This window comes from Hyaena hyaena, unplaced genomic scaffold, assembly GCF_003009895.1.
Source record: "Hyaena hyaena isolate Hyena2069 unplaced genomic scaffold, ASM300989v1 scaffold_676, whole genome shotgun sequence".
Taxonomy (NCBI): domain Eukaryota; kingdom Metazoa; phylum Chordata; class Mammalia; order Carnivora; family Hyaenidae; genus Hyaena; species Hyaena hyaena.
In genome coordinates, this window is record NW_024081310.1 from 128,603 (window position 1) to 154,055 (window position 25,453).

At 53.9% G+C, this 25,453-nt stretch overlaps 1 protein-coding gene across 4 annotated transcripts in view; it reads right to left on the minus strand.

The window, feature by feature from the left end:
• The window catches only part of ITPK1 (inositol-tetrakisphosphate 1-kinase), a 175,248-nt gene that overhangs the window by 119,028 nt on the left and 30,767 nt on the right, over nucleotides 1-25,453 (minus strand). For 2 of the 4 annotated variants that reach the window (XM_039217300.1, XM_039217296.1), the window contains exon 3: nucleotides 13,778-13,802. In XM_039217300.1, coding sequence (XP_039073231.1) covers nucleotides 13,778-13,802 — 25 coding nt within the window. Of the gene's footprint in view, nucleotides 1-13,777; nucleotides 13,803-23,987; nucleotides 24,021-25,123; nucleotides 25,198-25,453 lie in introns of those variants that run through there. The other 2 variants (XM_039217301.1, XM_039217302.1) reach the window with 2 other exon arrangements.

A 25,453-nucleotide genomic window follows, 5' to 3' on the forward strand; every position in this document is an offset into this window, starting at 1 on the left:
ATGAGAACAGATTCAGGTATGAGGCGGGGGTGCCCTACTCCCATTTGCCTTCCTATGACCTGGGATGTATACACAATGGCTGGAGCCCCAGCAGCCACTTTTACAAGGAGGAGAGCTTGGGCCTAGAAGATAGTGTGGCACAAACAGAGAAAAAAGGGTTCTTTACAAATTTATGGAGCCCCCGCGCCAGCCCCAGTTTAGCCTGCAGCCAGCTTCTTTGGCACAGCGAGAAATAAACGTAAGATTTTATTTAAGACACTGTGACTCCCAATCTGCTACTGGCAGCTGAATGCTAATCCTCAGGACTCCCCCAGGGAAGCTTCAGGTGAGGGGTGCTGGGAGGATGAGCGCTGGCCAGGCAAAGATCCCCCCAAAACACAAGATCCTTGGCATGAGAGAGTCATGGAGAACGTGCTCAGGACACACACTTCTGCATGTCTTGTAATTTTCTGTTTTCATCCGCATCAGGATAACAATGTCCTATCTGTGACACTGACTAGGTTCTTCAATAGTTTAGAAAGGATGGTTGAAGCCTCTCTAGAGCTTTTACTCTCTCTCTTGAGGACTGAAGAGTTTTCATCTCATTTTCCCTCACGCCCTGACTACTAGGAAGCTCAGAACTACTTTGATGTGTCCTCACAGCAACAGGCCCGACAGTCAATATTACATCTCCCTCTGCTCCTCGTCTTGATTTACTTCTGTGTTACCATCTTTCCCTTTGGGGAAAGAGAGAGAGTGCAAAGCATATGGAACGCTAAAAGGGAGGAATCTCCTAGGCTATAAAATTAAGGAAAGCAACTCGTTCTCTGAGTAGTTAAAATGGCAAGTCACCTCCTAAGTTAGCATTTCATAAGAACGAGGAAGATTCTCCAACTCGTGCATACTTTCTCACCTTTCAAACTGGTGCCACAGGATAGATCAACCCGTTGCTGAAAATGACCTATGAAGTTCTCTCTGTGGCTCCTGCCTTAACACACTGTCAGGCACAAACTAAGACATTTCCACAGGAGCACCTGGGTGGCTCATTCAGTTAAGCGTCCGACTTCGGCTCAGGCCACAATCTCATAGTTCATGGGTTCGAGCCCCGCATTGGGCCCCTGTGCTTACAACTCAGAGCTTGGAGCCTGCTTCAGATTCTTTGTCTCCCTCTCTCTCTGTCTCTCAAAAATAATAAACATTTAAAAATAAATAAATAAGTCTAAAAAAACTAATAAAAATTAAAAAAAAGAAATTTCCACAATATACAAACATGCTATTCTATTTATAATACGTACTTCATCGGTTCAAAGGCACTGACAGTCGGAACCATCATGTTAAACGTTCATTAAAAGGTCTTTAAGTACATATTAGGAAACCAAAAGAGTAAAAGAAGGTATGTTAGTACAGACGGCACAGAAAACCAACAGACAGGTTCGCAGGGATTACCTGTAGAGAACAAGATGATGGGGAACTTTGCCAATTCATATACTTCTATAATATTTCATTAATTTCCACTGATTTCCAACGAGTTCTCGACAAGGTACATCTATGAGCCAGAATACTAGGCCTGCGCAGGCTCCGGAAAAACAAGGCACCGTGCATGGCCCTAAGGAGGCTCCCAAGAAGTGGGGAAAGCCCCCACAGTCCATGATGACACCTGAAATGGTAGCTTCTGTGCCAGGAGGTGGGGCGCACAGGACAGGGGGGCCTCTCTCGGCCTAGGGTATCCAGGAAGCTAGTGGCCGTGAGCTTGTTCAGACAGATCAATACGTGTCGGCCAGATGGACGAGGAGGAGGGGCATGGCGGGCTGCTGGGAGGGGCTACACGGAGGACCAGGCCTCGCCACATGGGCGCTGGGGCTCTGCAGGGGTGCTTGGGGGCGCACTTGGGGAAGTGGCCCGGGCTTCGTTTCCTGCAGCGGGAACCAACTGTCAAAGGCCTCGTGAATCCCCCCCAAGGGATGGGTCGTCACCCTGCCCCCCAGTCAGCCTCGCTGGGTCAAGATGGAGCTTGTTCAAGAAAGAGCACTTTAGCAGCTGGACAGCAGACAGACGGGCCTGGGCCCGGAGAGAGTTCAGGACACCGCAGGCAACGCAACTACAAGGCAGCGCTGCTTTCAGAGTGACACGGGCCAGCAGCGGGGCGCGGGGGGCGTGGGGCACGGAGGGTCACACACGGCCCAGCGAGCCAGCGCACCGGGTTTCCTCCGCCTCGTGCTAGCTGAGGGACCGGGCGAGCTCTCTAGGACTTGGTTTCCTCATCTGTAAAGTGGGGATAACAGACGTTTATCCATTAAATAGCACCAATAATAGTATTTACAGTCCTTCTCCGTACTGTCGCGGGGATTAAATGAGTTAACATAGCAAAGTGCTTACAGAAGGTGTGCGCTTGTGCTTTGATCACCTCCCCCACCCATTATGGTGACCCCTCCCTGAGGAGGTGCCCATCTGATTGGGTGCCTCGGACCCAATCAATTCTCACACAGCCTGGGTTTCCAACAGTCTCCCCCTCCCCCCAGGCCCAGGGGCCTCAAGGACCTGCCCCAGCACTGTCCTCCCTAACCTCCCAGACGCCAGAGATGAGGACGGTGCAGGGGGCAGTCACTGCAATCCTGAGGCAGCATGGTGGACGGCCAGCCACACACCACCCTTACAGAGGCGTTAGCCAGTGCCAAGGCTGCCCGTCTATCCCTGGGTCCCCTAGGCCCCCACTTCCGGTGCAGAGCCAGGCCAGGGGACACCGTGGTCAATCACCACTGAGTCCATGCTGCTAGGAGCAGCTCAGAGCCACAAACGGTCCACAGGCCTCTAAGATCTTGGTGCCTTAGACTCAATAATGTCACTTCCAGAGGCCAGTCCAGAGAGCACCTGGGATGTGAACAGACACCTGCTGCAGCACTGTTCGGAGCAGCAAACCAGAAACCACTAGAACCAGAGGCTCCAGAGCAAAGGTTCCTGATGCTGGGACAGCCAGACGGTGGAAAACAGACACCGTCCCCGTAAGGGTCATTTCCAAGGGGAGTAAACAGCACGAGCAAGTGCTCGTCCATCCTCCAAATGCAGGTCACAAAACCCACAGGCAGAAAAGCCCAACCTGCATTCGCACAATACTAACAACGTGTTTTAGGTAAAAGTACTGAAAAGACTTAAAAGTACTGAAAAGTAGAGAAAAGACTGAAGTTAAGTGTTTCAAAGATTATCTCTGGGCTTTCATCTTTAAGCCTGTGTTTCTCTCCTCAAATTTCAAAAGCCAACACATAGTACTTAATGAAGAAAGAATAATCAAGAGGGTTTTTTTGCTTGTTTGTTGTTTAACACAGACGCTCAGGGCCTGTCCTATTCTGTATGGGCAATTCAGGCCCTAATTCAACCACCCACATCACCCAGTAAATGGAGCACACACCAGGGCCAGGCCCTGCACCCCCCCGGAGACAAGAAAGTTCTGAGGGAGCCCGGGTGGCTCAGTCAGTTAAACGGCCGATTTCGGCTCAGGTCATGATTTCACAGTTCATGAGTTCGAGCCCCACGTCGGGTTCTGTGCTGACAGCCCAGAGCCTGGAGCCTGCTTTGGATTCTGTGTCTCCCTCTCTCTGCCCCTCCCCTCCTCATGCTCTGTCTCTCTCTCAAAAATAAATGAAAGAAAGGAAAGAAAGGAAAGAAAGAAAGAAAGACAGACAGACAGACAGACAGACAGACAGACAGACAGAAAGAAAGTTAGTTCTGACCCAGAAAGAAAGACATCAACTTGTAGCTCCAGCTAGGCATGGGGGACGGGAGGAGGGGGGCATCTGCTGGGGGAGCCGGGAAGGCGTCATATGGGCAAGGTGGCACCTGGGCACATCTAACAGCACAAATAAAAACACGACAGCAGGGAGGGCGATGCCAGCTTCTTGGCCAACGAAAGACTCAAGCCGCTTGGTGGTCTGTGAGCCTGAGCTGAAGGCAACGCCTGCTTCTTCCAGTGCAGGCTGTGCACCCCGGACCCTCCCGTGCATACCCTGCGTCGCCCGGTCTCAGCCCCCAGAGCACCCCCCACCCCCCAAGCTGCACTGGCACTTCCACAAGTGCGCTGAGGATCGGGATTCAGCAGCTCTGGGCTGGCCACTCCAACCAGCTCCAGGCCACACCAACACCGACGGCAACAGCGACGACGCTGGTGGCGGGCGGCCGCACTGTGAGTAGCGACGCCCTGTACAACCCCACCTCCAAGCAACCTCTAAACAGGCGGTGACTTGCAGTTGCCCTTTTCATCCCTTCCTATTTTCCCCCACGTGCCTCTTTCCATCTCTTTGCTTTTACGTGACGTGCGCAGAGGGGACGGGGGAGCTGGGGCCCTGACTCCGTGCAGAATGGCATGGAGAAGCCTGGGTCCCTCCAGGGGGGCCAACAGGCACCGCAGGGCACCGGTGCCCGGCTTCCCTGGCAGCGCCGGTCTGTTTTAAGGACAAGCTCAAGCTGACTCAGTGAGTCAAAGGCTGGGGGAGAGAACACGCCAGAACTGAGAATCGCAGCCTCCGAAGCCACACAGGACGGCCCCGACGGCAGAGACGGTTTCTATTTGCAGCAGCAAGTCTACAAAGCTCAAGAGCGAAAATAAAACTGACGGAACCGAAACCATTCAGCACACATGGGCGGCACTTAGCGGCTCATGAGCGTTTTCCCATGTTGTCCTGCAAGATGCGCCTCTTCTTAACAGCGACTAAAAACATCTGGTAAGAGCACACCCCGATTTAAAGATCGCTTCCCCCGCCCCCTGGCCCATTATTGTAAAAACTGCTGTGTGATGTTTTCACATAAACTTGTCTGACTCTGTTACATATATACTCCAAGTAAACGGCTGGGAATGAAAATAATGTCCAATGTTTTGAAAAAAAGAAATACAAATGCCTACATTTCAAACAGGAAGAAATAAAATGTGTCTTTAAAAAAGGAATTCAGAGGCGCCTGGGGGGCTCAGTCGGTTAAAGTGTCTGATTTTAGCTCAGGTCATGATCTCGTGGTTCGTGAGTTTAAGCCCCGCGTCGGGTGGACAGCACAGAGCCTGGAGCCTGCTTCAGCGGATCCTGCGTCTCCCTCTCTCTCTGCCCCTCCCCGACTCGCTCTTGCACACTCTCTCTCTCTCAAAAATAGAAAAATAAAGTATAAATAAAAAAGAAGTTAAACTAAATTCACACAGCTAGAAACCAAAAAGTGGTACCTGGGTGATGGAGGGTGGGGAGGGCAAAGCAAAGGGACCACTGGGCAACGTACTTTTCTAAGCATGGTCTCTTGAATAGCTGTGCCCACCCCCATAAGCCACACTGTTCAGGACAAGGGATGAGGGAAAATAAACCCTCTCTCATCCTTAAGCTTCCATCAGGTATCTTAGGTCCTCTGTGGTAAATGTCCTCCCATTTTAAAGATGATTAAAGTAGGGTCACATACTCAGAAAACAAACTAATGGAAACTCAAACCCCAGTCTCTGGGCTCCTTGGGAAGGTCAAACACAGCCAAGAATAATCTATATCCCCTGGGGAGCCTGGGTGGCTCAGTCAGTGAATCACCGACTTCAGCTCAGGTCACGATCTTGCAGTTTGTGAGTTTGAGCCCAACGTTGGGCTCTGTGCTGACAGCTCAGAGCTTGGAGCCTGGTTCAAATTCTGTGTATCCCTCTGTCTCTGCCCCTCCCCTACTGGCATTCTGTCTGCCCCCCCCTCTCTCTCTCTCTCTCAAAAATAAACATTTAAAAATTTTTAATTAAAAAAAAAAAAAGAGTGATCTGTATCCCAATAACAGACCCAAATGACCATGGAAACACTCTGCATAGAGTCGATTTCCCAACCCCGCTGCCACACTCCCTGAAGGTGCTGTAGTCTGCTGTCAGAGGACAGGGTCAGAGTCACATTCTGGTGGCTTTGAGAAAGCCCTTGGCCATGAGGAAGGGCTTGGATAACTGCCATGGGCTCTTCTAGCTGCGAGGAGGTCAGGCCTCCAGTAAACACCAAGGCAACCTATATTCCCGCAGCCCCTGTATTTGGCTCCCAAACACCCGGCAGAGGGGGCGGATGAAAGGCAGAATGTCCACTCCGCACGGGCCCCGATCACCTGGAACTAAAATCTAGACAGGGCACCGAGCCCAGGCAGTGAAAGCACGTGCCAGACTGTGTTGGTGGCAGAGGGAACCCAGCTGAGGATTACTCATCTGACACCTTAATGTGCATACCTTTTTTTTTTTATGTTTCTATTTTATTTTTGAGAGAGACAGAGAGGGAAACAGCACGAGCAGAGGAGAGGCAGAGCGAGAGAGGGAGACACAGAAAGCTGAAGCAGGCTCCAGGCTCGGAGCCGTCAGCACAGAGCACAAAGTGGGGCTTGAACTCACAGACTGTGAGATCATGACCTGAGCCAGTCGGAAGCTTAATTGAGTGAACCACCCAGGCCCCCCTAAATACGTACCTTTTAAAGCAATTTTTGAACCACTGAAAATATCACCCAGATAACAAATATATTTTTTTACAGCCGGCCAGAGAATTCAACATCTGTAAACCTTGGAAAGAGGCACACTAGTCGGCCAACCGGCTCTCCCTCCGGCTTTCGATGAGGAAGCCAGCTACTGGATTCAACGCGCCTGTCTGAACCAGCCCTCCCTCTGGCACAGCTCCTCTCCTTGCACCCCCCTGCATGACCAGAAACCAGTGAGAAGTCTGGGAAGTGACCTTCAATCTCCCTCACCGGCATCCACCCACGTCCCGCCCCGTCTCCCCCTGCCTTCCATTACTGAATTCATTGCAGCCAGACCCCCTCACCACGACTACCACCACTCCAGGTCATGGCCCCGGGCTCCTTCCGGAAGACCCAGCTCTCCAGCCTCTAGCCCAGCCCCAGCTAATTGTCCCCTGTGTGCCCTGCAGCGGGGTCTCCTGCACGGCCTCTCACTGGAGCACACACCTCCCCCACACAGAAGCCCTTCAACGCCCGATGAGCCCACGCCCCATGAACAGCTCACCAGCCCTCCCTAGGTCTGGCCCTGAGCCCTCTCTGGCCTGGCTACTTGCCCACTCCATCAGGGCCAAGGACCCAGTGCTTCCAAACCACTCAGAGTCAACAGACGCCCCCCGTCCCCCCAGTTTCTGGGTCGTTGTTCACACGTGCTCTCTGCCTATAACGACATTCAAATACCTTACTCCCCAGCCACATCTGAGCCGAGTATATCCTATAGCAAGAAGCATCAACTTCCCTACAAGGCCTTCCTCACCCTCTGCCCACCCCCCTTTGCCTGTCCACCCCTGTGTCCTCACAGGCCCCCTCCACAGCACAGACAAGCCCTAGGCCCACAAGCTCGCGACAGACGACACTGTGGCCTCCGCCCAGAGGCCCAGCACGCACACTCCAGCTCTCGGCCTCCGTCTTTCCCTTTCTGCTTGACCGTCCACCACCCAGCCTCCTTTCCCGAATGGTTTGCACAGAAACAGTGCAAATGTGTATACAAAGCACTCCAACATCTCAAGCGAGCAACAGTTCTAGAGAAAACCGGTGCGAAGGCCTGCTGCCTGCCCTGCGCTCTGCTGCAGGCTGGGGAAACTTATTTGCGTCCTTGCCCGCTTGAGAAACGGCGGCTGCTCCTGGGACTGGGTTTCGTAATGTCTGCATTCTCAAGGAATTTGGAAGGAGGACAGTGAATCTACGTCGGGTGGCTATATTTCCCACACTTACAGCTCACTCAGTTGCATTAAAAAAAATTTTTTTAATGTTTTATTTATTTCTGAGAGAGAGACAGTGTAAGCAGGGGAGGGTCAGAGAGAGAGAGGGAGACACAGAATCTGAAGCAGACTCCAGGCTCTGAGCTGACAGCACAGAACCCAATGCGGGGCTCGAACCCACGAACTGTGAGATCATGACCTGAGCTGAAGTCGGACACGTAACCGACTGAGCCACCCAGGTGCCCCTGCATTTTAAAATACAACTCTGAACCCCTGGCCTGCAAACAGCCCTCTCCTTCTCCCCTGGTGCTTTATAAACCGGTGAAAGCTCCCATAATGTGCGAGGCAGGGATGCAAAACACACCTTCCAGAGGATGCTGAGCCTGGAGCTGGCAGGGCAATAGGTGAGTTGTTCTTTCCAGATCTCCTCCCGTCAAGTTCAAGGCTGCCCTAGAAAGGGGCCATGGGGTCCAGGGACAGAGAACCTCCCAGGCTTCCCTCCCAAACCTTCCCCACAGATCAGGTCAGAGTGGAAAATGCTCCCAAGGTCAACACCATCCTTCAAGGCTGATGCAAACTCCCTGCTCGGCCCTCAGCAGAGCCCTAGGCTCATGCCCCAGGCCCGCTAGGCCACAGATGACCCAGGTGGCCAAGAAGTGTTTTCTCCAAACAAAGGCTCACTGGGTAGAGGGACAGTGTGCCGTAGCCAGCATTGGGTCACTTCTAGCACCTGTGTGTTGCAGGAGCAGCAAAACAGCCCGGGACGTAGGTGAAGCTCCGGTCGGGACCATGGGCTTGAACCTGCCTCTCAGCTGGGCTCTGTCAGGCAGACAAGGCTTATAGCAACATGCAAGGCTTACGCTGCCGTTCCCCGGGAAGCCTTCCTGACTTCAATCTCTTCCACGCCTGTGCAAGTGATCCCAACCAACTGTGGCCTCTGGGTGCCGACTGCAGACTTCAGAAGGAAGGAACTTGGCTTTGGCATGGTGGGTCCCCCACACCTGCGGCCTGGCGCACAGCAGGCACCTGGGGAAAGATCCGCTAAATGCTGCTGCGGGGAGAGCCCAGTCTTCCCAATCCACACCTCCTGCCCGGGAGGGACCTCGATGGCTAAGCAAGGCCCGAAACGGTGGAGTCAGGGCGCCTGCGTCTCCAGCAGCCTCATTACAATAACACTGAAGAAGAAACTGAGGCAAGCAGGTACCTGCGACCATCATTATCATACAGGCGGCCCCTCGGGGCAGAGAAGCGGAGGGCGCCCAGTCCCACGGCACCCTCCACTCTCCCCTTGTCTTCCTGCCTGAGCCCCAACATTAAACACAAGGCTGCCCTCGTCATGGACAGCAGATTTTCCTAATGACAGCACCACCTGGCCTAACAGACCCAGGTTAGGGGACACCAGTCGGCCTGCAGACAGGTCCGCTGCCAAGGCCTTTCTGGGTCTCCGTGGACACACAGGCCCCGGCATCCGGATGGCCTGGGAGCCAGGCCGCTGGCCCCTCCGAGATGATACCTGCCCCTGAGCCGGGTTCGGGGAAGTCAGTGAGGTAATGTGCTAAGGCCCTGGCCGTCCACCCACAGCCTCCAGGGTAAATGTTTACAGCTACGTATCTATTTGTACATTTTCAAGCTGACGTCTCCAATTTCTCATCGTAAGTTTAAATACTTGGAGAGGATGTCATTTCCAACATACTGTAAATATTAACATTGCAAAATAAAACTGTTCCTATTTCTCTTTTAAATGGATCCAATGGAATCTAAATACCAGAGCGATTTGAGGTCTACCATCGTCCATCCTAAAATTACAGAATCTAGCGCCTCCCCAAACACTGGAAGATTTAGGAAAGTGCCTTTTGACTCCTCCAACTCCAATTCCCAACCCACATCCTTGAATGAATTTTCTGTTTAAAGGCCTTTAACTGAGTAGTCTATTACACTACTAGACCATAAAAAAAAAAAAAACCCATATGCATATAAATGTTTAAATTTTTTGTAATTTCATGTGACCATCAAGCTCTCCGTGTCAGAAATTTTCTTCTGGACTGAAATCCTATTACAATTACTATCAGTGCATAACGGACGCCCATGACAGAAACTTTACAGATCGTACAAGGAAAAATATGACCGCTTATTAGAAACACAACTCAGAAGAGATGAATGGGAATTTTTCAAAAGTATTTCATGCATCCACAGATGAAGGCAGAGCTTACCGTCAGCTGTATTTTTCAATTTTTCAATGCAAGTGCTAAAAAAACAACCCTTCTTCAAACAAAAAGATGGAACGGGAAGAGATTTACATAGCAAATTCTCTGAGTTCCTTTAAAATCATATGCCAAGAGGGGCGCCTGGGTGGCTCAGTCGGTTAAGCCTCCGACTTCGGCTCAGGTCATAATATTGCAGTTCGTGGGTTCGAGCCCCACGTTGGGCTCTGTGCTGACAGCCAGCTCAGAGCCTGGAGCCTGTTTCGGATTCTATGTCTCCCTCTCTCTCTGACCCTCCCCTGCTCACACTGTCTCTCTCTCTCTCTCAGAAATAAATTTAAAAAAATTAAAAAATTAAAAAATTAAATTTATGTCAAGAATTATAGTGATTTGTTATCAAAAATCAGTTCTAAGGTTCTAGCAGCTGATGACTCATTTAGGTCCTCTTTCAATGTCATCGCAGGAGACCTGGAGAACGCTCACCTGCCCCAGGGTGACCGGGATGGGCCACAAGGCCTAGGTGGGTTTTATGCCCCCAGGATCGTATCTGCCTCGAGGACGATGTAAATAACAAGCTTCCCGGGTGCTAGGCACGGTGCCAACTGCCTTAATCAAATTAACTCGGTTAGGCCTCCGGTGATCCCAGGAGACAGGCACAACTATTATCCCCACTTTACAGACAGGGAGACTGAGGCTCCGAGTGGTTAGGCACCTAGCCTAAGGTCACACAGCCAGAAACACGGACCCAGGTGATCTTGGTCCTGACTGCTGCACGCCCTGCCTCCACAGAAGTGGGAGGAGGCCAAGGTGGAACGAGTGACAGAAGGAGGGCTTACGAGCCCCTTCCCAAGCGGACGTGGTGTGGGAACGAGCAAGTGAGGAAGCCGAGGACCTGCAAGTTTTGCTTTTTTTTTTTTTTTTATTTTAATGTTTATTTTTGAGAGAAGGAAAGAGACAGCGTGAGCAGCAGAGGGGCAGAGAGAGCAGGAGACACAGAATCTGAAGCAGGCTCCAGGCCCTGAGCTGTCCGCACAGAGCCCCATGCGGGGCTCGAACCCACGGACCACGAGATCATGACCTGAGCAGAAGTCGGATGCTTAACCGACAGAGCCGCCCCGGCGCCCTGCATTTTGTTTTCTTAAACGTGCTCCCATCCTACCTTGGAGAGGTTCCCACAGGTGCTTCTCCCAAGTAAATGGTGTCGGGCCCCGGTACACCACAGTCCCTGATAAATGCCAACACTCACGTTGTTACTACTGCCGTTAAATCCCAGGAAGAGAAATAACTTCCCTGATGGGAAGACACCTCGGGATCTTCCCAGCACTTTCCAATCCTGGTTCCTGACCCTGGACCCCAATATCCTTTTTAAACAGTAGTCAAAGCCCCGGTGATAATGGGCCTGGAAACAGTCAACGGAGCAGCCCCCTAACGTGCAAAAGAAACAGAAAAACCATGGGATCTGGAGACAACCAACCCATAGTCAAAACCCAACTCTTCCACTTTACCAGCTGAGCTCCCCGGGAGAGGTCACAACATCCGGAGCCTCAATGGAGGCTCCTCTCTACAATGGGCACGAACACACTACTCCTGTCATGGGGCAGCTGCACAAAAAGGGGCACTGCCACTGGGGGACCAGACACAAGAGACACTGGGTGTTGGCTGACAGCACGCTTTCCCTCCTCCCCTTCAGTCGCTGACACCTCGCGTCTGGTGAGCGCCCACCCTGCCCGGCGCCCAGCGGCCCACCAGCCCAGGGATCTGGCGCACAGAGGCCTGGCTGATTCCGAGAAAGCAGCCAAGTGTCTTCGCTTCCAAATTTTGCAGAGCCTTTCTCTACATCTTAAAATTTCAAGTTCTCTAAACATGCGGGGATGCCAGGAGGAGGTGAGCAGGGAGGCGTCAGCACTGGGTTTTATTTTTAGATACTGGCGTGGAAAGCATCCAGTTTGGCTTCTCTCTGGTCCCCAGTCACCACTTCCTCCCCGAAGTCATCACCAAAAGGAAGAGCAGCCACATCAAGGAAGGTTTCGTAATTCTTCTGCCCGGTACACCCCGTAACAATGGATCCAAGGTTTTCGTCTCAGGGCGCCTTGGTGCCTCAGTCAGTTAAGTGTCTGACTCTTGACTTCGGCTCAGGTCATGATCTCACGGTTTGTGAGTCCCAGCCCCGCATCAGGCTCTGCATTGCCAGCACAGATCCTGCTTGGGATTCTCTCTCCCTCTCACTCTCTCTGCCCCTCCCCTGCTCACAATCACACATGCCCTCTCTCTCTCTCTCTCAAAATAAATTTTAAAAACCTTTTTAAAAATTATAAATAAATAAAGGGTTTCATAAACCTTCCCAGGAAGCCATGTAAAGCAAACACACTGACCCCCAGGTTATTCCTCGCATCCTGAAATTCCAAGTCTCTCTCCCCTCCTCTGCCCTCCTCTCCCTTCCCCCTCGGTGGGGTAGTAGCATCCTACTGTGTTAGTCTGGGGTCTTCCAGGACGGGAATCAGGTACTGGGGGAGGGGCACATTTCTTCCCCTTTTAAGTAACATGTTTGTTGGTGAGCACATGAATCCACTTCCTCTAAATATTGTTCCTCTGTAGAAATTTCTCCGTGAGCCCGGACAAGCGCTATAGTTAACCTCAGCGAAGCACCTGGACCTTCTCTTAGCAACCTGAAGCTACAGCTCCAACTATAGGCCAGGCCTTGATGGTGGGTACAGCAGCATCTACAAAGGTAACCATGGGTAAGGACTACGAGACCAAAATAAGCCAAAGCATCCTGGAGCAGGACCGATCTGAGACACCTGGCCCCAGAGTGACCAATGTACAGCTGCACTTCCTCTGCCCCCTGTGGGAGCCCTGACAGGCATTATCAATCAACCCCTGCCCTCAATCACTCACAGATTTAGAACCTCCAGGCAGCCACTGCCAATCAATCAGAAGCGGCCCCGAAAGCACATTTCTCAGCCATTCCTGAATTCCGACTTCCCTCTTTTAATGTAGAAGAAATCAAGGTCCACATGAAACCTAGTGCAGATCACACGACTTTGCAGGCCAAAATGAGCCTGGAGGACAAGCTGATGAGGGGCTTCCAGAAACCACCTCCTCCCCCAAAACCAACCTCAGCCTCCAGGTGACAAGTTCAACCTGCTACAAGGAGGGAGACCAGAGGGAGGCCAAGGCTTCCAGCAGAGACCGAGCCCCACCCCACCAACCACCCCCAATGGCCACTGTCAGAGCAGGTACATCTATTTGGGAGCCACAGAGCCGGCCCCGGGCCCTGGGAGGGGTTCTCTCTCCATCCACCCCTCTTTCTCCAGCCAATGAGCACCTGATCAAGTCCTCCCCAGAGCGAGGCAGCCCAAGGGTCAGGAGCCCCTCCATACAGACTCGGTCCACCTTCCAGGAGCCAGACGCCCCTAGAGATCGGGTGTCACCAACTGATAGCAGGATGGGGATGCACGTGACCCGGGGAGGGGGCAGGGGAAAGGAGAGGGGGCAAGAGTACTCTTAGAGATGATACCACTCGTAAGAATGGTCTGAGATAGAAGACTCCCCCTCAGAGGGCTGAACAGACAAGGCAGGCGCCCAGGGGGACTGTGCTCCCTCAGCAGAGATGGAGGGCAGACATGGACCAACTTTGGGGGCAGCAGGACCATGGATGTCTGGCCGAGTGGCTGAGCTCCCGCACCCTGTACCCCGACTCCCATCCCTTCCACTGATAAAGCCACTGCAACTCCACAAGCCCCCGAGACCATCAAGCACGACCCACGTCCTGCCAGGGCAGAAATGACGGAGATTCCACAGGAGGCACATTTAAAAATGCTGTGCCAGTGAAGCACCTCAAGCACCCAGACTCTTGAGGGAGAAGGGGGCCCTAAAAGGCCCACCCACGTGAACAGAGAGAGCATGGTCTGTACTCACCTGCACGACTTCTATCCCTCGCTTCCTGCAGAGAGAAACAAAGAAAACAAAGGTTACTCAGGCAGTCAGGAAGCATCCTTCCAGAACATTCCCTACAGCAAGCTGACGGCAGGAGAGTGGGGAGAACCTCCTGGACCTCTCAAACATGATCCCCAGAACAGCCTCGTTTGCAGAGGGAAAGTCTGCGAACGCCTAGCCAGTCCTCAAGGCCACCTTTGGGCAGAGAGAGTTGTTTCCCCAGAGGGCCTTGGCTGTAGTTCTACAAAGACCCCAAGTTTGCTGGTTTTCCTCACAGCCATCTCCCTCCCCAACCTCAGGGCCAGCCCCTCATGGGCACAGCTCCAGCCTGGAACTGCCCAGCGCCCTTCCCTCCACCTTATTTACCACCGATGGCCTGGCCTTCCCTCCTGGACTCAACCACCTCCCATGGCCCCCCATTTCTTCCCATATCAGGTCTACCACCCTGGCCTGGCCTCCCAGGTCTGCTCAGCCCAACTGCTCGCCCACACTGTAGGAGTTCCCAGAACCCTTCGGCCCTGCTCAGCTCAGTGCCATCCTGGCCATCTCTAGCCCCCACTGCCACCCACACCCTCTGACCCTGACTCCACCATCGTGGGCCTCGCCAACATTCCCCCAAGCCTGGACCCTGCCTCTTCCGTCTCTCACCCACGATCCCACGGCCACGATTCTCCTACACCCGTGCCCTAGAGCACCCCACCCCATTACACACAGGATCGGGGGCTCTGAGGAATGCACAAAGGCCCCCTGCAATGCACCCGCCTTTACCTCCCCTGCCCTACCTTCCTTTGGGCACAGGGCTGCGCCCCTTCTCCAGGCCTCGGTCCACACCTTCCAGCCCAGCTTTCAGGATGTGGCTCAAACAGAAGCTCTCCCAGGAAGCCTTCCCTGACCCACGACACCCTCGCCCCAGAGCCAGAACACCCCCATGACCTGGGGCTACCACCACCCCAGCCCTCCTCGCCTGGGGCAGGACGCAGGGGAAGGCGCAGGGTTTGCCAATGGCCGTGCCCGAGGGCGTTTTCCTAAGAAGAAAGGCTAGGCTGCCCAGGGACACTCAGAGGATGCTGTGACCGGGAAAGGTCAGAAATTAGAGCAGGAACTACGGCAGATTCAATGGCCACGTGTGCCCTGTGCCTACGTATGGTGCCCGCCCGGCACACAGACACTCGCAAAATCTAAGTACATAAGCATTTCGCTCAGGTCCCCATGCCCTGCCTGGCCCGGCCTCAGGGGCACCATAAATGCAACAGCCATCGCTCGGGCCCTCCAGGGGCTCACAGTCTAGGGGAGGAGGTGGGCACAAAGCCCCCTGGGAAGTCTCTGGGCACCAGTGAATGGGCACCGTCACCCTCCCCTCACACAGCATAGCTGAGGTGGCCACTATTGATCTTACATTTGTAGGTTAGCTCATTCAAATGTTTCCCGACACCTTCTGAGAGCTGGGCACCAAGTGGAACCTCGAGAGGAAGCCACTGTGTCAGTCACAGAGGGCAGACCAGGTGGCCCCACAGGATACGCCAAGCCAGCCTTCCTCTTAACCCTCAACACCTCTGCACAACCTCGGGCCCCAAGGAACCCAATGTGAAAACCACAGCGGTTGATGCTCTCAGGGGTCGCTACCATCACACAGCTTCTCTAGCGTTCCAGAAGGAATGGCAGCCAATGTCCACATACTGCCAGGACTTCATGAGCGGAGGCTGGGACAAGACCACAGCCCTGGGCCACCAGCGTCCCACGGCAGGGGGGCAGACGGCACCATGAGGAGCTTGCAGCAGCCCTGCTGGGAGCCCATGACCCACACCATCTCTGAGCCCTGTGGATCCCGCAGAGCCTTGGCCTCGTTCCCAAACTGTCCTGCCCCACCTGCGCATCGGTGACTGGAACCGGCCCCGGGGCACTTGGCTCGGGACTGTGGCCAGCCAGGCAAGGTTCGGCGCGACTCCTCACTTTGCCCCTGCCCCAGGACAGAAATTCCAAGCAGCTAAGGGAGCAGTCCCTTGGCAAGTGCCAAAGGACTTGGAGCCGCACCTCAGGCAGGACAGACAGCCCTGAAGGAGACCCAGGGCGCAAGTGTACGTGACCCGCACCAGGTAGAAAGGGCTTCCGCTGGGCTGCAGCCTGGACCTGGGTTTTCCCTGTGTTAATCCTCACGGCAGCCCGATTATCCCGGCGTGTGGCTCTCATCTCCTTACGAAGCCAACTGAGGGTCATTTCCAATCCGTCTACATCTGACACCAGCCCAGTCAGCTCTCCCTCCCCCAGTCCTAAAAGACAAACAGGACGCTGACTTTGAGCTAACTCTGAAAACACGAGAAACCCATGGCATAAAGGAAACCAAAACAGTAAGCCTGAGAATGGGCGGGCTGAAAAGCTGGAGTGTGGCTGAGCTGTCAGGAACCAGACCAGTTGTTCTGCAGCTCAGAGCTCCAGGCACAGGATAAATCCCGACTCTGGCAGAAAGGAGGGGGCGCGGGGTGCCTGGGGGGCTCAGTCAGTTAAGCATCTGACTTCGGTTCAGGTCATGATCTCGTGGTTCGTGGGTTCGAGCCCCGCGTCCGGCTCTGTGCTGACTGCCAGCTCAGAGCCTGGAGCCTGCTTCAGATTCTGTGTCTCCCTCTCTCTCCGACCCTCACCTGCTCATGCTGTATCTCTTTCTCTCTCTCAGAAATAAATAAAAACATTAAAAAACATTTTTTTAATAAAAAATTTTTTAAATAAAAAAAGAGAAAGGAAGGGGCGCAGCTCCCCTTTCAGCCCACATCAGGGCACAAGCGGACACAAGACACCCTCAAGGCGAGGGCAGCTGTGGTGCACCGGGTGCTCTCTGCTCGCTCACGGCTTCCGCAGCCCAACCAGGGAGGGGCAGTGATGACCCATTACTCAGACGAGCAAGCGGAGGCTGGGCGACCTCAGGAGGTGCGTGCACTGACTCTGCAGCCAGGCTCACCCACGCCCGGGCGGTACCCGGAAGGCCCAGCAGAGCTGGCATGGGAAGCACTGAGACCACGCTGGTCTCCGTGCTGCAGGGCCTCTGTGTAAGGGGGAGGTGAGGAGGCTGGAGAAAACCACATGGCCCGTGGTGGCAGGACCCCACGCATACCACTGCGGCCCACTCGGGAAAGGAGAACGTAAGCCCACTGGGGCTCGCTTCTCCTCCTGAAACTTCTGCAAAACAAAAGTACCAACAGCCCTCATTTTCCAAACAGCAGGCTCCTGAAATCCCGCAAGTTCAGAATTTGGTTCCGGACACTCAAGGGGAGGACGGAGGGGAAGATCAACCAGAGAACTCATTGTCAAGTGATGAACTGCTCCCCCTGAACACCTCAGCGCCGCCATCCCACCCCACAGACGTCCTCAAATGTGCAGTGTTTCAGGCTGCGGCTGCTAACTGCCACGCTGTGACCGCAGAAGACCGGCAGCAACTTACACGCCCCAACACCATTAACAAACCACACGTGGTCAGAGAAATACGAGGCAGTGAGCAAAAACAATGCAGGAGTCCTCCACGCACCCAGAAGGGCTTTATCGCTACATGAAAGTGCAAGGTGCAAAACCCTGCATGCAGCGTGCAGTTACCTGGGTTCAGAACAGCATCCAGCATAAGAAGGCGGACTTACGTATACACAGATGAATCTGAAAGTACCACAAGAAAAGCGTGGTGGGGTGGCATTCGGTCAAGGGCAAGGGCAGTTGGGGGGTGGGTGAGAAGACTTCTTTTTCACTGTGCATTCTCATGCTTGAGTTTTCTGCAACGTGCATCCAACAGCACATTCTCAAAAACTAGAGGAGTGTGTTTTTTTAATTATCTTTTAAATAATAGGTAAAAATCCAGGGGCGCCTGGGTGGCTCAATCGGTTAAGCATCTGACTCTTGATTTTGGCTCAGGTCATGCTCTCATGGTTCATGAGTTCGAACCTTGCATCAGGCTTGAGGTTCTCTCTCTCTCTCTCTCAAGATAAATATTTTAAATAAATAAATACATAAAAGGTAAAACTCCAGCTACCAGCATTCCCAGTACTTGGCATAAGGTAAATGCCTGATAAAGGCATGAATCAATCAATCAATCAGTAAAGTGAAGCAGAGGAGTTAGGATTCATCTAGAAAAATTTCCAAGTTGTGCTCAAAGAGGAACTGCAACAATGCCCATTCTGGAACCACCAGACTGCAGGGAGCATCCAGTCCGGATCCTAAAGGTATTTAAATATTCGAGCATCTGAAAAACAGACCAGGAGGGAGTACGGTGCCTATAAACTGTGGACGCAGCAGGAAGGGGATGCGTGGCCTTTTTTCCTTTACGTTTCCTTGTATTTTCTGGTTTCCTACTACAAGCATAGGTATTACTCCCAGTAAAAGTTAAAGTTACACAATCAAAGGAGTTTATTAAAATCCTGCACCTGGAGAAAACTTCTACAGGCTCTAAAACTGTCGCTCTCTCAGCATATATTGCATCGATAGGTTTTGGACAGAGATCTATGCCTACAACTCATAAACATAAACCTGTTTTTCCAAAAGCTGGAGAGCGGTGAAGGGAGGATCTGTTTTGTAAAAAGGATCCTTCCTCACCAGAACCCTAAGGAGAGCACAGCTGTGAGGAATTTAAAATGCTCATTCACAAAACAAACTAGCCTTTCAGGACAGGAGGGAGGGCAATCAGGGAAGACTTCCTAGAGGAGGCAGCATTGGCCATTTGGATGACAACTGAAGGGAAACTACAGACCAACACTAGGGAGGAGAGACTGAAGAGGAATAATGCGGGGCGCCTGGGTGGCTCAGTCGGTTAAGCATCAGACTTCGGCTCAGTTCATGATCTCGTGGTCCGTGGGTTTGAGTCCCGCATCAGGCTCTGGAGCCTGCTTCAGATTCTGTGTCTCCCTCTCTCTCTGCCCTTCCCCCTCCCCAGCTCGTGCTCTGTCTCAAAAATAAATAAATGTTAAATAAAATAAAGAGGAATAACGTGAGGAGTGGCCCCCTTCCCAAAAGGCATCTAGGAGTGTGGGAGCATAAGATGCACCATGAGGAGTGGGCAGGAGCAATGAGACGTGGACAGAAGGTGTTGGCCAGGCCCAGAGGCCGAGAATGTCACAGCACGTTTACCCCGTGGGCCAGTGGGTCCCAAACACCAGAGCGGATGACTAAGAATCACCACTGGAGTTTGTCAAAAATAGACCCTTCAAGGTCTAATCCTGCGGACTCTGATTCGGGAGGTCCAAGGTCTAAGGCCTGGGAGGGATTCGGGGCCTGTCCAAGCCTGGGTGTTGGTCAGGGGTGGCCGGGGGCGGGGGCGGGGGGGGGGGGGCCAGGGGTGACAAGAAGGAGCAGCCTGTGCTTGAGGAGTAGCAGGACCAGACCGGGGGGGAGCACGTTCATTCGGGCACAGCCCTCCGGGTCCTGGGGACAGGACTCAAGGACACGCAAGAACTACAACACTGCCTGGGGACAGGACTCAAGGACACGCAAGAACTACAACACTGTGACGCGCAGTCTGGCACAGCAGGCCGAGGCCACACGGCAGCACCAGCAGAGGACAAGAGCACACTGCGTGACGACGGCCAAGTCTTCCATTGTCCCATCCACGGTCGTACCGGGCGGCGATCAGACACCCAGAACTGTGCTGAGCGGGCAGTTCAGGGCTCAGAAGACGCCACCAGGGAGGCAGGGGAAGGGGAAGAGGTGGGGTGCGTCCCTAAGAGGAGGCTGTGGAACCAGACCTACCTGTACCCTGTGCCTCAGTCTCCCCACCTGTCAAGTGAGGAGAATCCTACAACGCACCTCACAGGGCTGTTGGGCCCACGCTAGGAATGCAGGCTTCTGTTACTTTGCTCCATGCCACCCTCCAGCCTTCCAGAACCATCCCTCCTTGATCCCCGTGATAACGGTAGGGGTGGCACATGGTCCAGGCACAGGACCTGAGCCAGGCCAGTCCTGGTCCCTTCCAGGATGGGTCCTGGGGAGCTGTCCACAGCACAAAGAACATGGCCAGGAGCATCGGCACGCCATCGCCTCTCTGTGGCCAGACTCACAAGGAGGAGGCCGCACCGGAAGAAAAAGCCAGCACCCTCGCGCCGGAGCTCAAGGCCCCGACCCAGCTGGCCGGGAGCCTGGCCTCGCCGCACTTCCAGCTGCAGATATCTGCCTAAGTCAGTTTACCTCGAGTCGCTGTCACTGGTCACTGTCTTGCTTACTATGGCAGGTGCTCAGTAAGCGACTGCAGCTACCACTTCCTGAAGATGACACAATTACCTAGATGACCCAGCATGGGAGGAAAGGAAACGACAAAGGGGTACGGTGTAGAGGGTCAAAAGCAGAAGGAACAGAAGGTCTCAGAAGCCAGGGAGGCAGAACACCAAGAGGGAGAAGCGCCCAGGAGCCCACACCACAAGGAGGCCACAGTGTGGACGCCACAGAAGGCCTGGGCCTTGGGCACTGCATCCGGCGTCAGGAAGGCACGTTGGGAACACAGGACACCTTGGGACCACGACACCCATCAAGTGGCAGGTCTGCCTCACCGCAGAGCAGCGTAGTGCCTGCTGCCCTATAGAAACCAGCAGCAGGCACAGGCCTGGGTCTCAGCCTTCATATCTGGTAAACGGGTGTGATCCTTCTGGCCCAACAGAACCTTCTAGGGCAGGTGTAAGACCTGAGGACTGCAGACAAGGAAAGCACGTGAGATGGCGAGTCAGCAAGGTAGAGAGGGCGATGCTGAGGTACAGAGGTCCCCTCTGACTAATACGGAGAGAAAAGTCCGGTGGCGACAGCTAGGAGAACTGCAGGCACTCGGCAGAGTGGCAATCAAATAATTCTGCCTGTCAGAAAAGGGGACTCTTGGGCTCATCAAGAACTGCTTTCAGGGCGCCTGGGTGGCTCAGCTGGTTGAGCGCCCAACTTCAGCTCATCTCATGGTTATCTGCTGTCAGCATGGATGGAGCCTGCTTTGGATCCTCTGTCCCTCTCTCTCTCTGCCCCTCCCCTCGCTCGTTCTCTCCCTCCCCGCCCTCCACGCCTCAAAAATAAACATAAAAGAAAAAAAAAAAAAAAAGAACTGGTTTCTTGCAATCTGCAAGGCCACGGTCATTTGCCTCCTACCCAGGCACAGCTGAGGGCTGGCCTCAGGGGGCAAGCCGCTATTGAAAGGGTCCCTACAAGACGACCCAGCTGCCGGTGAGGGAGGCCAGGCCTCCTTGGAGCAATTTCATAGCAGAGGGAATCAACCCGGAAACGCAGGCTCCCTCCCACCGACGGGGGAGGAGAAAGACGCTGCACCTGCACCCAGAGCTGAAAACCACTTAGAGACGGGAAGTATGTAATTATGCAAGTGGAAAGCCGGGCACACGCTCATCCAAGCCATTTGTAGCACAGTTTGGTAACTGCCAGATTTTAGGAGCCCCGAATAATAATGCCCTTTAGCACCCACAAGGCCAGCAGGCAACCTCCCCGCCTCCTCCCTTCCCCCTCCCCCCTGCCCTGCAGAGGATAGGCATTTGGAGTGCCTCCGGAAGACACGGAGTTCCCTCAATAGGCAGCTGGGCCTCCTCCCTCACCAGTGTGTGCAGAGGGACACGCCTCCCGCTGCCTCAAGTGTAGCCCCAAGGTCACCAGCTGACCCAGCCTTGAGGTCAGCTCCTTAGGAACCTTCCTTCTTTGGCTCCCGACCTCCTCAGAGCCCCTGGAACCCCAGCACTGAGCACAGACCCTAGCGGCTGCCTGGCTCCGTGTCGCTGACTCCTACTAGGCTAAGGGCACTGTGGTGGACGTTAATGGTGGCCAAGATGCTGGCGGTTCTGCCGGGCACTCCCCTGGCCCGACACCCCCACCAAATTAAGCACGGCCATGCAGCTTGCTTTGGCCAATGAAATGTGCACAGAAGTGACTGTGTCATTTCCAGGTAGACGTTTTCAACTGCCAGTGCCTGAGGCCAGTCCTCCAGGACATCCTCATGGGAGGAGGCCGCAGACGGCCCCCAAAGCTGGCCCAGACCCACTCCTGAAAAGAAACCTGGCTGAGTGGCAACAAAGCCAGGCTGGGAACCAGAAGGAAATTGTCAAGAGGACCTTCAGCTAGTGGTGGCTCTCCACTGGGGCAATTTTACTTCCAGGGGACATTTGGCAACACCTGAAGACATTTTTGATGGTCACATGAGGGGAAGTACTGCTGCCATCCAGAGCGCAGAGGCCCTACAATGCGCGGCCCCCCTGAAACAAAGGACTCCCCAGCCTGAATGGTCCATGGTGCCAAGGCTGAGAAATGCCAGGGTGCGGAGACCAGCACGGAGCCACCGGACTATGAATGAGCTATAAATAAATCTGTCGTTGCAAACCTCTTGGGGTTGCTCATTTCTGCAGCCTATCCTGACGGATAAACACCCCTTGAAGCAACAGGGCTTGTGGCCTCTGTCTACACCCCAAATTCTGAGCACAACACCTGACACAGCATTTGGAGGTGCAGCATAAAGGCACTGGGGGGAAGGCAGAGCGAGTCCCGCTTCTCATGAAACCCTCCCAGGAGGGATCGCATTTTCTAAACCCACCGGAGCCTGACAAAACTCTGTGCCTTTGCACAAACTGTTCTCTCTGCCTGCCATGCCCTTCCTCCCCTGGCAAACTCTTGCTCAACCATCAAGAACAGCTCAAACATCGGCCCTGCTGAAAGTGCAGGGGCAGAAATGATGGCTCTTGAGCCACACAGCCATCTGATGCTTAGGACCGCTCTGCGCTGGGCTTCAGACCAGGAGCCTCCGAGGCCAGGGACCGTGTGACTCATTTCAGCACCCTGTGACCACCGCGGACCCTCAACCTGGCAGGGGCCCTGCGAGCTCTGACCGAGTGGACGTCCCAGCCTCCCAGCGCCAGGGCTCCGACCTGAGCTGTCCCTGCCCGTGTGCTTCCTCGGCAGCCTGGCTCACGCGCTGAGGGTCCTGTGACTTGGATTTCCCTCGTATTACCAACGCCAGAAACCGAAATGGCCCAATATAAAGGCAACATACGAACAGGATTTTAAAGCCAGTACAAACATTTGAATTGTTTGGACAGCTCCAGCAAAGAACCAGATAAACTGGAAGCTGCCATATGTCTTCTTTTTTTTTTCCTCTTTGGAGGTGGGGGTGGGGGGTGAAGGGAAAGCCCTTCCCCTGATTGGACCGTCACCAACTCTCCTAACTGAAGACCTTCCCCCATACGAGGTGCCCCACCTGGAGGAGGTTCCTCACAGCACAGACGCGGTAGCGTGAGTCAGCCTGTTCCTTCAGACCCAGAACAAGCCCACGGGGTCCCTGGGCATCTTTCCCTCATGAACCCAGGAGGTGGGCGAGAGGCAGGGCTAGTGACTCACCTCCCCACCCCCTCCTGGAGGAGAGCGGAGCCGCCAGGGCTGACAGGCACATGATGGCACAGGGACCAAGGTACCTTCAAAATCCCACCGCTCCACTTCCAGGATAGGGAAACTGAGGCAGGGGCGGTCTAGAGATTCCCCCAAAGAATTGTTCTGCTGCATCCAAAGTCATCATTTCAGGGGCAGCTGGGTGGCTCGATCAGTTAAGCATCAGACTCTTGATTTCAGCTCAGGTCATGATCTCATGGTTTGTGGGATCAAGCCGTGCATCTGGCTCTGTGCTGACAGTGTAGAACCTGTTTGCGATTCTCACTCTCTCCTCTCTCTCTGCCTCTCCCCTGCTCGTGCTGTCTCTCTCTCTCTCTCCCTCAAAATAAATTAAAAAAAAAATTTTTTTTAAAGTGTCATCATTTCAGACTGGAAATCACTCCAGCTTTTCATCTGAAAACAAATGCTGAAATCCCCTTAATGGCACTCAACACATTCTGGCTTTTTATTTTAAGTTTATTTATTTATGTCATCTCTACACCCAATGTGGGGCTCAAACTCACAACCCCAAGATCAAGAGTCAAATACTCTTCTAACTGAGCCAGCCACACTCCCACTTTTTCTTATTTAATTTTTTTTGAGGTTTATTTTTTGAGACAGAGAGAGAGACAGAGACAGAGTGTGAGGGGGGGAGGGGCAGAGAGAGAAGGAGACAAAGAATCCAAAGCAGGCTCCAGGCTCTGAGCTGTCAGCACCAGAGCCTGACACGGGGCTCAAACTCACAAACCGTGAGATCATGACCTGAGCTGAAGTTGGACACTTAACCAACTGAGTCCCCCAGGCTTCCCCCCAACTTTATAATATAAAAATTCTCTACCTGAAATTCTTTTGGAGTCTTTCACTACCCCTTTGCAGGTGCTATAATATTTCTTTCTTCTAATTCGGGATGAGCCCTAAATTGCAGGGTCGGGAGAGGCTGGGGAGGCTGTTCCTAGAAGCAGGAGACACACAGGGGCTGCAGGAAGGGTCGGTTCCAGCAAAACCACCCCTACCACCTTCCACCCAGTTGTCAGTCTGCCTGCCTTGGGGCTAATGACTCAACCTGTTCTCTCCCCAGCACTTTCTCATTCCCAAGAATGCAAAGTCATTTTAACGTCAATCTAACAAACAAAGTAAGCTATAGCAGGAAGAGAAACAGGAATTCCAGCGCTGACATTTTCCTCCTTTGGAGCCACTGGGGGAGAGAAACCTGCCCGAAAGATCTGAAGTTTTGTAGCACCCACCCCCAAGGGACCACACACCCTTAAAAACCACTGCACAAGTGTGTGTCCTGGGCCTGCATCTGGGATGGGGACACTCTCAAAGGCTGTGTTCCAGCGTACATGACACATCTCCGTCCACCCAGGCCCTGCTGCTAACACTCCCTTGTGAGTGAAATTCCCCTTCCGGACGGACGGCTGGATTCCAAGAGCATGAGAAGGGTTCTTTGAGCCCTTGCGGGGGGGGCTGTCTCTGCTCTGCTGCTGGCCTCCCACCACAGAGGCGCTCAGCTCCCCCATGGCTGCCGTCAAACATTTGCTGGGCTTTTCGTGTCAGCCCTCGGCTGGCCCAGTAACAGAGGGGCCCCCAAACCACAGCCCCCCCACCTGGACATGCTGGTGGCCACAAGGCCCCTGAACACAGCAAGCATCTGGGGGAGGGTAGGGGGTGCGGGAAGGTTACTCGAGTGCCGTCTGAGCTGAGCCCTGACGGGGAGCAGGAAGGAGGCGGGCCAGCGGGCCTGCCAAGCACCAGATGCAGTGGGGCAGAGCCAGGCCTTCCGGGCACTGGGGTTCCCTGGGTCCCTCTGCCACAGGCACCGGGCTTACTGTCCCATCGGGGTGGTTACCCCCACCCCGATCTCAGAAAACTTAAATCACAAAGCACCTTGTTCAAAAATTTCCCCAACCCCTGAGCTATTTACGAGATGACAGTGTGTCCAGGTCCAAGAAGTCAGTCAAGGAACAGCCTTACCCATCAGTCTGCGATGAAGGGCAGGGAGTCAGAGCCTGGCTCTGACCTTGTCCCACTGCCTCCTGCAGGCCAGCCCCCAGCCAGGGGAAGAAAAGGCGGCGTGTATGAACACTGTACTCATTCCTATGGCTGTTGTGACAAGTCACCACAAACGGAGTGGCTGAGCACAACGCAAACTCCTCTTTCGGTTCCGGGGGCAGGAACGGGCGGGCAGGGCTGCCTTTTCCTTCTGGAGGCTCCCGCAGGTCCTGAGGCTGCCCGTATCCCTCGGCTTGTGGTCACGCTGCTTTGACTTCTGCCTCGGGGTCCCATCTCCTTCTGCCCCTCCTG